Source organism: Branchiostoma lanceolatum, chromosome 5 (assembly GCF_035083965.1).
Source record: "Branchiostoma lanceolatum isolate klBraLanc5 chromosome 5, klBraLanc5.hap2, whole genome shotgun sequence".
In the NCBI taxonomy this organism is placed as follows: domain Eukaryota; kingdom Metazoa; phylum Chordata; class Leptocardii; order Amphioxiformes; family Branchiostomatidae; genus Branchiostoma; species Branchiostoma lanceolatum.
This window is the reverse complement of record NC_089726.1, coordinates 9811765-9828845: the sequence shown is the minus strand read 5'-3', so window position 1 is coordinate 9828845 and position 17081 is coordinate 9811765. Positions and strand designations below refer to the sequence as shown.

The 17081-nt window shown below is 43.4% G+C and overlaps 1 protein-coding gene across 2 annotated transcripts; it reads right to left on the bottom strand.

Moving 5' to 3' along the window:
* Window positions 1-1405: 1405 nt before the first annotated feature.
* Window positions 1406-16733, bottom strand: LOC136434948 (uncharacterized). Of its 2 annotated transcripts, none has more exons than XM_066428070.1 (24): window positions 16507-16733; window positions 13011-13686; window positions 11541-12646; window positions 11215-11370; window positions 10886-10967; window positions 10481-10695; window positions 9924-10146; window positions 9506-9683; window positions 8916-9070; window positions 8533-8663; window positions 7971-8162; window positions 7561-7736; window positions 6856-7179; window positions 6438-6559; window positions 5919-6045; window positions 5669-5754; window positions 5473-5563; window positions 5085-5149; window positions 4682-4750; window positions 4344-4442; window positions 3722-3869; window positions 3349-3405; window positions 2833-3023; window positions 1406-2482 (listed from the first exon to the last, which is right to left on the bottom strand). In XM_066428070.1, exons 2-24 carry the CDS (start codon window positions 13539-13541, stop codon window positions 2213-2215), a joined length of 4794 nt encoding a protein of 1597 aa, XP_066284167.1. In that variant the 5' UTR covers window positions 13542-13686; window positions 16507-16733; the 3' UTR covers window positions 1406-2212. The 2 variants fall into 2 exon arrangements, with proteins under 2 accessions (XP_066284167.1, XP_066284168.1); XM_066428071.1 differs by having other exon boundaries at window positions 5473-5560.
* Between the last annotated feature and the right edge of the window lie 348 nt (window positions 16734-17081).

Genomic DNA, 17081 nt, shown 5'->3' with positions numbered 1-17081 from the left:
ATTTCTGTAGCTGTATCTAACATCAAAGACCCCTATTTAACTTAAAATGAAAACGTCACAGTAAAAGGTAATTTTTTACCTGTGTAGAGGCTTCAATGAGAGACGGTAACAAACGTGTGTGATCGCAACCAAGTCTGGAATCAAAATGTGAGACTGGTAAGTAGAAAAGACAAAACCTCGTGGGAATCTCGCTAGGTCTGTTTTGTAATCCTCGTCTCTTATATCTTTTTGATGCGATTAGCCTCCACCAGGCTCCTTCGCTGTCTGAAAAAAATGAGTAAAAATTTGATAACCGAGCAGAAGGCGTAGCAATCTTGATGACTAAAGTTGGTCACTAAGGGCGTAAGTCCTTTGGTCGGATACCTTCGCAAATGATGTAACTAACTGACAAGGGTGATGGACATCTTGGGGGTATTAGCTGGCTCCTGCTGCTTTGAATAGCGGTGCAGATTGTTTCTGACAACACCCTTAAAACCTGATCATGGCAAAACACAAAACACCGCAAACATATTCAATTTCAATGTTATTTATTTTACCAGGGTACATCTCAGATCTACAGATCTGCTTTTCAGATCACCCTGGGCACAAATATTAAAAATACAATCAGGGAAAAAACACAGGTATATACAAATATACAGATAACGTTACATGTACAGACATATATCACAGTATTTCAACTTAAACTTATCCCAATCAGACATTCTATCATAGTAGTTTTTCCATGTATCTTTCGTCCTCAATGGTTTGGATGTTTGAGTGGCAGATAGCTTTAGGCGTCCGGACTAAGTGGTATAAATTTGACTCCGCAAGCAGTTAATTCTTAAACTGTCGATGCATTTTTGTTGAAATCTTTCAAAGAGGTTAGCTGAAGAAAAAATTACGGATTTACATAATTTTGAGCCTGCTGGTAACTTGGACAGAGTTGTACACAATAAGATGCATGTTATGCATATATGGACTTTATTTGCATAATCTTCGAGTAAATTCCGGTATTTTCCAAAGAAGGACTTCAATACATGTAACACCCAACATGCAAACAAGGCCCAAATTTGCATAATAGATACGAAAATGACACAACTCCTTAGCGGTAAATGATGGGAATTTCATACTTGTGACATGTATTAGTTCTGTATCTGTATCTGTATCTATATAGCCGGTATAACCGCCATTCGGCGTAACACACCAGCTTCGCAGGCACGCGGCGCGGCAGCAGCTGGTTATATTACACCGAACGACCTGTCACGTCTAACCTTCGCATATCTAACTGCATGCATTGTTTAAAGCTATCTAATGAGGATGCTTCCACTGTACTTGGTTGTAACGAGTTCCACTCTACGATCGTTCTAGGAAAATACGAATTTTTAAACACATTGTTTATAACCGGAAAAGTTAAAGTTAAAGTTAAAGGTGAAATTCATGCATACCTTATGTAAATGAGGAAGTCATTTGCATAAACATTACGAAGCTATAGATATTTCATGGCGGTATTAGGTCCCCGAATTCCAGTTGTGGTTTCTATAAGACATTTGACACCAATATTGTAGAGACGACACTTTTCTTTCCTCATAAAACACTTTATTGTCATTTCAATAGCCGATAACATCATTTCACTTTCAAGTTAAATTCACAATTTTGGAGGTATAAAAGACTTTGTATGCTGAACTGTCTTGGCTAACACCTGAGGCTGTAATGAATAGTAATGATTCGAACGCGAAGAGTAGACATTTTCCGAGGTCAAAACCTATCGTCTTATCTTGTATAACAGCCTAAGATATCAGACATGCCACAAGCGTTGAAAACTCGTATTCTTCCTTTGTTGTTTGCATTACCAAAATGAATGAGGTTTGCAACTTAGACATATCGTAATGATTTAGCCATTTTAGAGGTTGTCACAATATGGGTGGTGGCTTTGCCTTTCGAAATATTCCTGACTGATAAACCAACAAAACATAGACTTTTACAATGTAATGAGTTGGCACTGTAATGTGTTGTCCTGGTACATGGTATAAACAAAGTTCCGGTTATAAACTAGTAGGAATGAATTCTGGTATAGAGATTTTTATATGCTGACATTGAATATCTTAAACTTATTTCTATACTTTAAACGTCTCTGAATTCATTTTGTTTTACAAAGTTAAAGATCTATATGTGCGTTCAAGTACAGCACTCAAACTTGCTGAAACTGTGTTTCACGATGCTGGTACATGTATTACTACGCGGGCTCCATTAACGTAATTCGGTTCTCAGGTGGATGTGTCTCTGCCCTGGATGACCAGTAGGGAATCCTGGCCAGGTAATGTATCGCTGTTGCACCCCTGTGCCACAGTAGTGCTATGAACTGCAGGGAGAGGACTATGGCGTAGATGACGATGAATATGGTGCCCATGATGTTCTGCTCGAGGACCATGAGTTGCGCGGTGGAGGCCAGAAGGGCGATGGCGGACAGCCACAGGACGTTGATGATCACCACGGCTGCCAAAACCTGAAATCACAGTTTCCGTTTATGTTATATATGCCATTATGTTGCTTAGTTTTATATATACGCGCGTGCACACACACTCACAAGGAACCACGTAGATGCACACGCACACACACACACACGCACACACACACACACACGTGCGCACACACACACACACACACACACACACACACTCACACACACACACACACACACAGATACACTGGCACACATACAGAGAGAGAGAGGAGAAGTTAAGGCTTTATGCTATGCCCTCCACTGCCTCCAGTCATTGTGACTGCTATGAAACTTGTCATTTTATACGAAACCTATTATTGAAACAAATTGCCATATCTAAACCATGACGTCACCTGATTCCTGAGGTCCTTGAGTTGTGCCTTCAGCCCGTCTGTGTTGGTGAAGGCATCATGGGAAGGGTCGAGGCACTGGTCCCTCAGGGTCTGCCAGAACCTGGCCTCGCGACGCTGGGCCGTGTTGCCCCGGTGCAGATACTTCCAACGTTTCGTAGCCAGCGCTTGGCGGGCTTTCCGGATCCGCTTCTCTGATGAAGGGAGTAAGTCCATGCACATACATTACTAGTTTTATTACTGTCAACTGGAGCTATTGCATACATTCCAGTGAGATTTTATTTGCGTGCTGTATGAATTTGATACATTACAGCAGAGGTTGGGTTTCTATCACAATCCTGTCAAGAATATATGGGAATTTAATTCAAAGAAGAGCATTAATTCACCCCGTATGATAGAAATAGGTCCAAATGACGATTTGCCTTCCTTTGCCTTATTCCAAGCTCTCATATTCAGTCCTCCAGGCAGCCTTGGCGCAGGTTCTATCATTGCATTCGTTATATCGCCCAAAAGTCTTACCTCGGTCATTTGAACAGCTCAGCATCTGTATGGCTAGCAGCAGCTTGGTGATGTGTCCTGAAACGTAACAAAGGGTACATTCAATGCAATACATTTTGTCTCGAATGAAAATCAATTGATGTCCACATATTGTACGATTTGTCACAGAAAACATAGTACCAAATTCAATGATAGATGACGTTGTTGCAGACAATGAATATTTCCATACATCCAATAGATACATTAGTGCGCATCTTGTCCAATTTGTAATGTTTTTCAAATCATAAATCAGCTCCCTCAATCCAAGCAGACTTCTAAAAAAGAGAAGACAGCAGCCTTGATCATATCATAAGTCAAGTTTCAAACTTGCCCAAAGATGTAACGTTCTACTTGCCTCGTTTGGTGACGCCTATCTCCTGCAGATCTTGTGCCGTCATCCCACGGAGATGTTCCATACCGTGGACCCCACTGTACCCTCCCTCTACGAACCGGAAGTAATACTGAGCCAGGCCCAAGTCACGCAGCCATGCGTCAAGCCCCACCTAACAAAAAGAAGAAACAAAATTGGTACACTTTCTTTCATGATGTAGCAGATCCTCAGCTAGTAATGTTGAAAAAGATTCGGCTGATCAGGATAAGAAATATGACTCCTTGAACCAATCGTCATATTGTAGACATGTAGCATGTCAAGTCATCCACGAGAGAGGATTACGGTTTGCTGGACATGCCTGGCTGCGAAAGGGAAAAATCATAACCAATGTTCTTCTCGGTACGAGCACCAAAACATGGCCATACGATAGTAAGGAAATCATGGACAACATATATACAGTGATCAACTACTGCACTTTTGAAGACCTGCCTAGCGCTATGGAGGATACGGAGACAATAAGAAAAAGAAGCGTGCAAAAATTCGAAAAGAAGTTGCCGGACCACTGAAGAACTATATAGATAGAGACATTTTTGGATTTATGGAATAAACAGACTGCTACGTGAAGTATCTATGGTATGTTGATTACCTGTCTCCCTGTTGGGAGGATGGGCTCCGGTAACTGGCTTATTGCTCGAGTCAGCTTCATCACGTGACCACGCATGCGGATCATCATGTAGCGAAGGTCCTGAAAAACATTTCCTTTTGTTTATTGTTTTCTAAACACCGGCACAAAAAATCCAAACTTTGGACGACCGAGCGAATTACTTCTATTTATCCAAATACATATTGACTTGATCCACATCTTACCTCTGACAGTCATAGATATGATAAACTCATACTCCCCAAATCTCAAAGTCCCAAATTTTGTTTGAAAAAGAAGACGCATCTGAATGACGATAAAAACGTAATTTGACTATAACTGACCTCTTCCTTTATTGTACATATAAAGCTGGTGTCCTCGTAGCCATTGTCCAGGAACTCTTTTTCATATCGCTGATGGAGTCAAAGAAATGAAAGGTTATTGAAACACGCATTGACTATCTATGACACACCATTCATGATAGTTCATCACATTCAAATATCGTCATGGTCATCTATTTGAAAATAAAACAAACCATGGCATGATTAACATGATCATTCTTCTATCATCATTATTCTCTGATTTGTTAAGTCTGTAGTATCTAATGTTTAAGTTAGATGGGGGTAGAACTAGAGCGAGCCATCATGGCTTTTTCTACCCCCCATCACGTGCTGTTCTATCTTTGTTTTGTGAATTGTTTTAATGTGTCCAAGCACTGAAATGAAATGAAATCATATACGTATATACCTTCATTCCGATGTCCTTCAGCCAAGGAATTGCCTTCCGCCTGAAGGTGTCCTCCCCACCTGTCCCTGCAACAAAGAGGAACTTGATCAACCTTAGCCAAGTGTGGTTTCCTGAATCGTTGATGTTTTGTGCACTCTCAAGCAAACGCTCTCGTACAGACATTGCTAGTCAATCAAACGTTCTCAGATATTGCTAGTCAAGCGAACGCTCTCGTACATATGTTGGGGTCATATGGAAAAAAAAACGCAGCGCTTCCGTATAGACATTGCTAGACATGCAAACGCTCTCGCACAGATATTGCTAGTCAAGCAAATGCTCTAGTACAGACATTGCTAGTCAAGCAAATGCTGTATGTTGTGGAAAAGTGTACACCGTAGAAGTTACTCACTGTCTATGTCACTGTACATGGTGTTGACTTCATTATCCTGATCCTGGTCCTGTCCGCTGGTAGTCTCTCCTCGGGTGGTCTGTGTGTCCTGCTAAACATACAATAGCGTCCTTAATCACTGCAAGTCACTGAATATGCGGCAATGTGTTATTCAAAATGACGCATGTTTGCACAGTATTCTGTGCTTGCAACATACCAGAAATGATGATGTCCTCATCGTGGCTGAGTTGCCCCTCTGGTTGGAATTGAGATCTCCAGAACTGTACGATGAATTCGGAGAATCTAAAAATATATATGTTGTAACAATTAATGATAAGCTGTACAAAAAGAAATCCTTTCACTTCCCCAGCATTGCAGAATCCATAGTACAACACTTATATATACTTCACTTCTCACAAAACGACTTGGATGGTTGCATGCAGTAATGGTGCTAGGGATAAATGTACCTGATAGAATAGGCTGTGTCTCTCCAGAGTAGTCCACGTCACAGCACTGTTTGCCACATCGCTTGAAGAATTTTCCGATCCCAGCCAAGATCTTCTCCATGGACCACGCAGAACCTCTCTCAGACAACTGATGCATAAAAAAGGTATCAGGAAGAAATGTATGTAGTGAGTCAGGACTCGATAAACACTGATAAAACATGGCTTTTCTTGAGATCAGGGCAGAATTGAGATTGTAGTTTCATCTTTTATTCAGGCGACCTTGCGGTGATTTGAAATCTTGTGTAACGTTTCTCACAGTAGTAACTGCTTTTTTGGCGTTTCTCACAGTGTCTCGACCGACCACGCCAAAATCTAACACACACGCACGCACGCACACACACACACAAACACACACACACGCCACACACATACACCACACAGAAACACACCACACGCACATACAACACAAACACACACACACACACACACACACACACACATACACATACACATACATACATACACAGATCATTTACTCACCGCAGATTCTCTAGTGCCCCAGGACCGGTCGTTCAGATTGCAGATAGAGTAGATGAAGAGGACCAGGTATGCAGAAGGTAAACACAACACGTACAGCAGTCCAGGGATGATACAAAAGAACTCTGTGTGGACAAACAACTTCATGTGATATTCATGCAATCATTTTTTACAAACCATCTCCCGAAACCAAGTTCAAACAAAATCATACAGAAGTCCTTTTAATCTAAGAATTGTCTAAACAACAAGTTAATGACGGACATCTTAACTGAGTTGTCCAGACTTGAGATTTAGCGGTCTGCATCTTTTGAACTTAATGTACATCTGAGATGCTCTTTATTATTTGAACATAACAATACATATGTAAGAAATAGGGTCTCAACTCTCAAGCCTTTAAAACAGACGAAGACAGAAGGTTTACCTGTGGGATGGAGTATCGCAGCCACCAGATGCAGCGCCGCCAGTACTCCCAGGTATAACGTCGACACGCTCGCAGGCAGGAAGTCAGGAGACGTACCATTATCTGCAAGGAACTGTTGGTCAACAAAAGCCCCGAGGAGGTCACTAGACATGGTGGTTACTTGAACTGTTGGGTCAGGTGTAGTGGTCAGCTGGACTGGGAGGCGATTGGGTGCAGTGGTCTGCTGGAATGACCCCGGTAGTAGGAAGGAGAGCTGCTGCCCCTCAGTGGTCGGCGCCACTGTGACGATGGGTTGTTCGGTTGGAGGAGGCGGGCTCGTCGGCTCTAAATGATGGAGCAACACAATGAGCATATTCCAACTTCTTACATGAATGTTCATATTATGTATATGACGATAATAATTCAACAGGTGCCTCACCGGTATGAAGTAGAGAGGTACTAGTCCTAAAAACAGGCACATTGGAAAACTGGATTCGACATATTGTCAAATGTTTAGATGTTGAATAGATACTAGGGACATTGGTCAATACAACTAGCTAACGTCTCTGTCAACAACTAATGTAGTATCTATTTGCTTATCATTCATTTGATTCTTATCCGTGCCCCCCCCCCCCCTCCACTCGACCTTGTTGAAAAGTGGCCATAACGGCTATCGAGTACAAATAGAGGCTTTGGATTGACTTGACTTGTTAAAGATGGTCCTACCTGGCTGGAAGTCTTCCACCACAGATATAGCCAGACCGGTGGCCACTCCTACCATGACGACAGCAAAGAAGAACGTCATGACCTTGGACGCCAGCAGTTGCGTCTTCCCCGATCCCCACACGCAGATCAGCATGTAGATAAAGACAATCGCCGACATCAGCAACAGTGTCTGGTAGCTGACAAAACAACGAAAAGAATTTGTTATGAGACTCAGCATATCGATGTAGCAAACGCCTAAACCGCTGTCTCTTATACAATCTTTTTGACTGACCAATCACGCTGTACCTGTGACATTACGGACACCTGACATCAGCAACTATTTGCAACTGTTTCATATGGATGATGACGCGATGAAACATCCGATGTGACAGATATCGTAGTAGAGGGTTGAAAAGTAAAAGCCTGCGTACCTTTCTAGGTTGATGGAATACTGCAGACCCCCAGCAATGATGAAGAGGACGGTTGCCGGTGCGATGAGGGAGGACAGGAGGAGGAGGCTGACGTACAGCGCGTAGAACAGGGAGAAGCTGTCGTTGTTCCGCGCGATTTTCCTCGTGTAATTCAGCAGGAGAAGCAGGTTGGCTAGGGTGGACGGGATCCAGCTGTATATTGCAGAATAAACATTTTCAGTAGTACGTCGATTAAGTTTGACATTTAGGTATTAAGATGCGCAATGTCACAGTTACTCAAGCAACTGGATAATTTGGGCAAAAATCGTTTTTTTTCGTCAAATGTTAAGTCAAGTAACTGACTTTCGACAGTTATTGACGAAAGACGTCTGACCGTTTCCAAATTCCATATAGTTGCTTGAGTAAATGCCCTGCTACCTTACTTTTTTTTAGTAATATATTGTTGGTGTAACAATCGAATCTGTAATGTTGGCGTACAACATAGGTCCAAAATATGAACTATCTATAATGTTCAGGTTTGAACGTACTGGAAGATCAAAGAGACAACCTCCTTCCATCTTACCGTCGTCGTTGCTTGAAGAACTCCTCCAGCGTGTCCGGACAGTACGTCTTGCACTCCGCCACTGCGCCGTACTCAAGCCGCCAGCCCTTCTCTACCAGCAGCGTGGACAGCCAACGGTCCTCTCCCATGTCCTGGAAAACAAGACGGGAATTTAACGAGAAATTCTTGTCTGCAGGAGTTTCTGTGACGACAAGATCTTCACATAATTTCAGGACAGAAAGATATTTCACTACAGTACACTTAAGCCAGGCGTCCTACATTTAGCAATAAGAAACAGTTATCTTGACAATAGATACAGCGAACGAGTTTAATTAAGGCTTTTCTATGTTATAAACACAAAAGTTTCGTACCTTGACTTGAAAAAGCAATGAAAAATTGCTGACCTTTGTCAGAAACTGGCTGGGTTTCCCTTCCGAAACCATGGACGCATACTCTGGCAACACCTGCCGCAGTGCGCGTGCGCGGAAGACGCTGAAACACCCCGGGCAGCAGAGCACAGAGCCGTAGACATGCTCCGCGACTTTTTGGAACCAGTGACCTGTGGAGATGCAGTAACCTCGTCAGACCATAAACAATACAAGTGTACTTTAATAAGAAAAGGCGCTGAGGTTATTTCAAATATCATCACAATACATAAAGGAGATGCCAGGACCAACCATGACCAAACCCACCGTCTTTCAAGACTGACGGAAGCCGATGATGATAACATGATAAAGCAATAAGGTCAAAGAGCCAGAAGTTTCGCATATCATCCACTGCCTTTCATTTGTCGATTGAGAATGTAATGTTCTACCTGGATGTCTAACCTTCATCGACGTATAGACGTATAGATCTTTAAATTTGACGACCCCATCTCTCAGAACCCAACGTATTAGATAACGGATTATGGTACAATGTCAGGGTGTAGGTATATGTGTAGCTGTGTAAGTGTAGGTGTAGGTGTAGGTGTAGGTGTAGGTGTAGGTAGACTCACCGATGGCGTAGTCAAAGATCTGATACCAGACGACCGGACCAGTGCCGCTGGGGTGCGTCCTCCCGCTCACGGCACCCACCTTCCTGTCCCTGCTGGCCAGGTCTAGCAGCGCCGCCACGGACTCGGGCGTGAACTGCACGTCTGCGTCGGTAGTCAGGACGAAGGTCTCGTCGTCCAGCTGAAATACAGGGCGAAACGATTTCTAGGTTAAGGGACTGAGTACAATGCAGAATGACTATATGTATACTGATAAAAAGGAAGCTCACACAACTATGCTAGTAGATCAAAACCAATTGCTACCAGAAAAACGATTCCCTGGGGAATGCAAAGGTGTGATATTTGGAATAGTTGCGACACAGTATTGCTTCCGCTCCTGAGGCTTCGCCAAAAAAATGCAGGAGAAGAATGTGATGATAACCTGATCGATATGGTGTGGTGGAACGGGAAGCCGCCGGTATTGCTGCCCATTTCCGTCATATTGCGGGGGTAGGGAGTCAGTGTCGGAAGCGTTCTCCCGTCCGTCCTCCCAGCTCGACTCCCCCTCGGCCACCGTGAAGTACTCGTCGTCGGTCCGGGTGTCCGGAGTCGTGCTGTCTTCGTTATCACTTACGGGACTGAAGTAGGGCGTGGCGCTCATGTACCTACAGGATAACGGTCAAGGAAGAACAAATCAGGTTTAGTGTTACGGTTGACATCTTGGACCTGGAGTATCATTCACATGTAGATAACGTTATATATTTTTTGTGACGAGACTTAGTAGAATGATCAAATGTTGATGTCCTGACTTTAAAATACATTACCACACAGATATTGTAGGCTTGCTTTAAGAACACAAGTAAACAGAAAACAAAACTGATTGAGAATGAGTAGAAGAAAATGACACCTGTTTCATTGAGAGCCCTAGCTTCGTGTTTCGGCTTTGATATCAAATTAACCATTAAAATCAACACCACATCTTAGTGAAACGAAAGCTACCTTGAACCTGAAGAATTTGCACGATGTTCGTTCGAGTCGTGAAAGCCTTCGTCGCCCAGAGGAGCGTCAGAGCTCTCTGTGACCAGCTCATTGTCGACCTCTGACGATTCGTCTCCATCCACGGACATGAAGGACGGAGAGGCGACTCTCTGGGTGTACGTTGGTTGCAGAAGCTCCCTCTGGCGGAGGTCCAGGATATAAGACAGGTACATGACCTACATACAACAGACACAGATGTTATAGACTTCGGCTTCTATCGAACTATTCTTGCCTTCGCACAAAGACGCCAACGTCCCTGAGTTAGCCAGTGGCAGACTGCTGAAACTGTATAAAAGAATCAAGTCCAGATCTGGTAGCTTGGACTTAAGTTCTTAAACTTGGTATCTAACAAAGCAGGTGTCTTACCTGGCTCCATCTTTTCTTCTGTTTCACCTTCTCGGGATCCTTCATGTGGATGAAGAAGGGCATGCCGCCAGGTAGCTTCCACCTGATGGAAGAACAAACAGTTAGAACAGTATAAAGCATTACAATGAAGAAATATTTTTTTACTTATTATAGTAGATAGCAACAGCGATATAAAATTACTGACGTCGGGAACAATATCATGGCAGTTCTTTTAAGTTCAGTCAACCATGGAGCAAATACAGATGCCCTCTTGCTCTAACCACGGCGCTGTTGAGCTATAAGGTTATCAGACGATCTGGCTATACACAGAATCAAGAGAGAGTGCTGACCAGAGCTGTACTCCGTACGGAGTCTCCATCTTCCTGGCGTCCGCAGGGGTGATGTCCAGCTTCTCGTCCAGCAGAGACACCAGCAGCAGCGCGAACTCGTTCAGCACCAGGCCCCGCACTCCCCCGTCCAGAAAGACGTGGCTCTCGTACCGCCATCTGAACGCGGCGGAAGCAAAGGTTATACATGTATGTTGGAATGGGGCTTCATAGTATGCTGGGCTTACAAAGGCTCAGGCATTAGGTCGTGATAAAATACAAACACATCAATAGTTTAAAACTCACTCTTGCAAGTTTTAGTTTGATAACACTAGAAAACATTTCCTTACTTGGATGTGCTGTAGACCCTTGACAGTCGGTAAATGCTGTGTAGGAGTTGACTCATCTCTTGTTCAGACTCTCGATACATGGTGGTACACACGTACACACGTCCGCCGTGTTTTACTGTTGACTGTAAGTGTTCTTCTTCCTCTCTATCTGTGCTTGGCCACTCCTTTCTTCGGTTTAGTAGCAAGTTTTGCTCCAAGAAAATCCCGTTGTAGAGCGGGCGGTAGAACAGCGTTTCTTCCTTGGAGAGTGTTCTCGTGGGAGATTTCCTCACCACAAATAGCAAGTACGCGGCTTGTGTAGCCCATAACAACGCGCACGTTCCGATCAAGATCGCTTGTTGTTCTGACGACATTTCGTAGCAGTGGAATAAGTTGAAGTTCAAAACTGGCAGATCGCAGACAGAAAACGTCAGTGCAATCGCCGCAGGAGTACATAAGAACAACGGAACGACGAAACCGACCAACTGAATGCACGTGGAACAGGCTAGCCAGGCGGCAAGGTATCCAAGAAAACTACTGAACAACTGGATGAGGAATGGCGCCAACAAAGGACTGCTGCCCATCTGGGTGAATCCCTCAGAGTAAATCTCGAATCCTCGGTTAAACGTGACGTAGTTGTAGACCACGATGGCGAGAGGCGTTAGCACGACCTTGAAGAAGCTGGATAGCAAGGTCGCCTTGAATCTGGCGCTGTACAGGTGCTCTTCGTACGGTAACGTTCTAAGAAGATGTGGCTTGGACATTTGTTTCTGTGCAAATTTACTCCACGTTGCGGAGAGGAGAAGAATGATAGAAGGTAGAGTTATCACCTGATACAATTCCAGGCCGTTTTCCTTCAAGTACACTAGACTGGCTATTGCACACAGGGCGGCAACATTTGTAAAACCCGATGAAAATTTAAGAAATTTCTCGATCTTTCTTGTCAAGTTGAAGTCGTTTGGGAAACTGTGATATCTAGTTCTGAGACTTTTGACGGCGTCTTCAAACAGCTGGAAGCCAACAGTTCCCGACATGACCAGGATTAGAACGGGAGGGTCCAGGGACGGGGCGATGTCGAAACAAAATACGGTTAAACACGCGACTTCCACAACGCTGCACACAAGTCCCTGGAAATAAACACGCACAGATTATAGCTATGTTCAGGTTACGATATCTGCAATTGTTTAAGCTCTTGGGCTCCGTCTATAATTTCAGATCCCATTGTACGTCTACATGAAACACGGCGATATTACGCGTTGCAGGTTCTAACGTTGTAAACATGCTTGTAGTTGTGTACGATCTCTTGACTGTAACGGGTAGACATTAGGAATGCCATCGTTACGATCTACATATGTATCAATTTTCGCATGTGTAGTGATGGTATTCAACGAAAAGGCTTGTCAAACTTGTCATGATGGATGGCACAAACACTTTTTATTGGTAAACATGTACAAAATACTTGTACAATACATAACCAATAGATAGACTCACCAGTATGAGAGCTCTCCACGTCGGCCAGGGGTAGGTGTTCGTCTTCTTTCCAAACGAACTACAGGTGATGCATCTGAGTACCGTGAACACCTGCGGCACCACCAGTAATAGTCCGACCATCACGACTCTGGCGCTCTCCATCAGTCGTGTTTGCGTTACCATGGTTTCCGTTACCATGGTTTCCGTGGCGTCAACTCCATTCTCACCGACTACGATCTCCTCTTTGAGAGGGCTAGTTTCCTGTACACCGGGTCCATTGTTTGTCGCGTTCCCTTGTAGAAGGATCACCAGAGCTGTTTTACTTGCACAGACACACGTAAGAACAGTCAAGAAGGTGAAGAAGGAGAAGAGAATCTTGAGGACGTGAGCCCAGACGGGATACCGCGAGGTGACCTCCTCCTCGGGCTCCTCCTCCTCCTCCGCAGACGGTGGGCGGGACTCGGGCTGGGACCCGCCCACGGTCAGGGTGATCTCCAGGTCGGAGTAAGTCCGCGTTCGGGAGGCGTTGTTGTTTGTGGCTGGGGCGGCCATGACTCGTTAAGTATGGAGGAATGATACAGAAATATTGCTAGGGATTGTTTTCGAGTTCGATTTCCCCAAATCTGAAGCCAGATGAATCATCCTGTGTTCCCGACGTGTGGAGGGAAAGACCAGAAACTGACGGGCCTTCGTCACACTGAAAACACAGAGAATTGGAATGTGATCAACAATGAAACAAATATGATTATACATTCACAGGCCCAAAGACCTGTAGTATTTTGCTTAGCCTTACCTGCCATAGGGAGCCGACAAGAACATCAGTAAGAATGCACATCTAGATTAGTGGAATATATCAGCATGGGACTGATCTTTAGGGCACTGCCGTGCATAGGTGCTTATTCGGATGACTGACTGAAGAATTGATCATGAATGCTCCAAAAGATCCGGATTGGGGCCTCGTCAATGGAGAAGAGGGTACACATACGGAAGATGGATGAATGAGTGGGTTCTTTGTGTTCTCCGCGGACGATTTTTGTCACTATTTTTCTTTCTGGATTTAATGCATGAGCAGAGCTGTCAGATCTCATTCGGCCAGCCTTAGAGCCATGTTTGGCATTACTGGACATGTCCCATAGTATACCTCTTCAAAAACGATGTTGAATGGTTTGAACCTGACAAACATAAATTCGTGGTTGCAACAAGTGAGTCCAATGGGCCAGGCGTAAATGAAGAATGTAGAATACAACAGTACAAAGACCTAGTCCACGAAGTGACCATGTTGTCAATGATGAATAGAAGCTCAAGATCGATGCAGGAAAGATGACAAATATCTCGGTTCGTTTTCACGCAGCTTCTTACAATAATACTCCAATCCTCGGTGTTGTTTTGCGATGATATGTTATTAATGACCTTTGAATGTCCTATGACCAACTCGGGGGCTCTCCATGAGAAAGTCAAACAAGTTGCACGTTTCATTGATCTTCCAAATAACCAGTGTGCAGTTCCCTATAAACGTTCTGTTGTGCTAGATGACCCTAGAACAAGTTGAAATTTATGACAAGGGCGAACACCTGTGATCCTTTATAAGAATTTTAGGTTTTTTTCAGAACATATATAAAGCAACCGAGGATTTATGGCCAAAACAAAGTCATATGATACAATTTCAAGTTAGATATTAATTACTAGACAGAATGTTGACCTTTGTTTGTCAGAAGACTGTCCCACAGTCTAACCTTTGAACCTACTGTGAGCAGAGTTGACCCTTTCAAAAATTCGAATATACATCTTTAATTACAATACTAGTATCATATTACATTCATCACGATGTCAATCACGAAAGCACCATTTTTTATGCCCGTCAACAGGAGTCTTTTTCAATTTGCGACATAGGCACGAACAATTGGATAGAATTTTTACGTTTGTCGAGGGAGATAGATTCACGAGGTTTTGATCAAATACTGACCAAAGTCTGATAACATGTGAACACACAATCAGATATTTCCTGAGGTAACCTTTGACCATGATGTCATGTACCCATATGTAACGAAGTATTGACTGCCGTCTAGATAAAGAGCAGCGCAACCGACATCAAACTCTATATTAAACTCGATTGGATTTGTGTAGCCCTTGACTTCATAATTGGAAAATAAGGCCAAATGTAAAAGTGAAAAGACATTAAAGCACGCGAAGTGTAAAAATAGTCGTTTTTAATTTTTTTTTATCTATAAAATTTGTTGAACGCTCTGTCAAATTGTAGGTCGCAGTACGGTCGCAGCGAGGTCGCTTCCCAAATGGAATGGGGGTATAACGAGCCTTATCCTAATCTATTCCACTCCCAACTTTACCTTGGCGGGTGTTGCAAAACCGGTACCGTGCGGGGACAGTCGCAATCAACAGGTTATTGACAGCAAATAAGCAAGCGCCAGAGGTCACATTAGAAGGACAATGTGCAATGATCTCTTTTAGCTAAGAGCTGTATAGTGTGTATGCTCTCTGAAATTAACCAGTAAACATAAGACAAACGTGTGCCTAGTAATCCAAAGATACAATGTATAGTTTTACTCCCGTATATATCGTATAGGTTTCCTATCACGTTGGCAATGTTTGTTGAGGTCTATGTCGCCAGACCTACCACTGGTAATACAAAATGTCAATGGACAAAGGCCTAGGCTGACGTAACGACACACTTGGTGGCAGTGCCATTAGATCTGTGCTATGCAACCGAAGTGTTATGGAAACTGTGAGTCAAGACTGTACAGTCACTTTACGAAAAGGGGAAGTAAACCTGACGCTGCTTGGTACGATCTAAACTCAAGGAAATTCCTTTCTCGTGCTTGCGTCAGGTAACCGATACCCCAGGTAACATGTCTCGTGTGTATGAAACCGTGAGTCGTTCCGTGACGTCGACTTTGAATCACATGATGCAACGAAAAATACCTGACATTTCAACAGAACATTGACTACAATATAACCATGCCCTTGGCCCTATGTATTTCTTACAAAAAAGAAGACATATACAAAGATAACAATCGATATGACTTGTCTGTTACTGAAGGTATGAACAACATGCTCCATGTGACTTCCGCCAAGTTTAAAACATTATATACCCAGCTATAACTATGTCCATACCGACATCACCAGACTAATCATTGTCGCAACATGTTTATACATTGATAAACGTGAAACTACAGTAAGTGACGTTTGCACTCGGTACTTTTTTTTATCAATAATCAACGGGATATAAGGCGTTTTGTTTGACGCCACGACCAGGATATAGCGTTTCTGAAAGATTAAATCTGAAACATTGCTATACTGCAACACCCAACATTTCTGTCTTGTTCAGGCGATTAACATGGTAACTGTTACTTAAAACAAGTGTCGATACATTCAACAGTGACTGGCTGTCGTTGATATACACAAATACTGAACAATTTGAGAGAGAAGGCACGTCCAATCCTATATCAACATAACTTAGGTCAGGTCCCAACGTGAACGGTGAACTTTACTTCCGGCTCACCTGTACAAGCTGCCCGCCAAACAAGGGCTCACCTACTGAAACCCGACCACCATCTTGGAACCTACTGCAGTAGTGGAGCTTCTCCGGACGCCTTTGTGTCGTACGGAACGTTGTTTGATGTAAGTTAGGTCACAGTTTGCTATACCCACGTGAGACAGGCCGGCGGCATCGGGCAGGTTGGGCAAAGTTCGATGGTTATTGCTTGTGTAGTAATTTGTGGCACGTTCTATTTCCACCAATAGAGTAGGTGTGTCAAAAACATCCAAACTTTTACAATAGTGCCAAAGCCCCTTTCGCGATTCATGAAATCCTTCTAAAACGGGTTTATTCGATCATAGATTACTATAACATGCTTACCAATAGTTATATGTAATTAGTTGCTGGATGACATGAGAAAAACGCATCTAGATAAAATGAGAAAATGTAATCTTCCACATTGCCCCCGGGAATGAAACAAGCCTAGCGGGGCACGACATGCATGAAGTGGTGACAATGTGTCTACCTGTTGCATAAATATAATTCAGCTGGACACACGATGAGTTTCACTGTTGCAAAACGTTTCGCTTTCTAACCAT

What these genes read in the sequence shown, in the direction of transcription:
- LOC136434948 (XM_066428070.1), bottom strand. Translation starts at nt 13,541, where the DNA reads ATGGCCGCCCCAGCCACAAACAACAACGCCTCCCGAACGCGGACTTAC. An exon ending in GGGGCACTAGAGAATCTGCG is followed by an intron (nt 6,046 to 6,437) that starts GTGAGTAAATGA and finishes TTTATGCATCAG; the next exon opens with TTGTCTGAGAGAGGTTCTGC. An exon ending in TGAGGACATCATCATTTCTG is followed by an intron (nt 5,564 to 5,668) that starts GTATGTTGCAAG and finishes TTGTATGTTTAG; the next exon opens with CAGGACACACAGACCACCCG.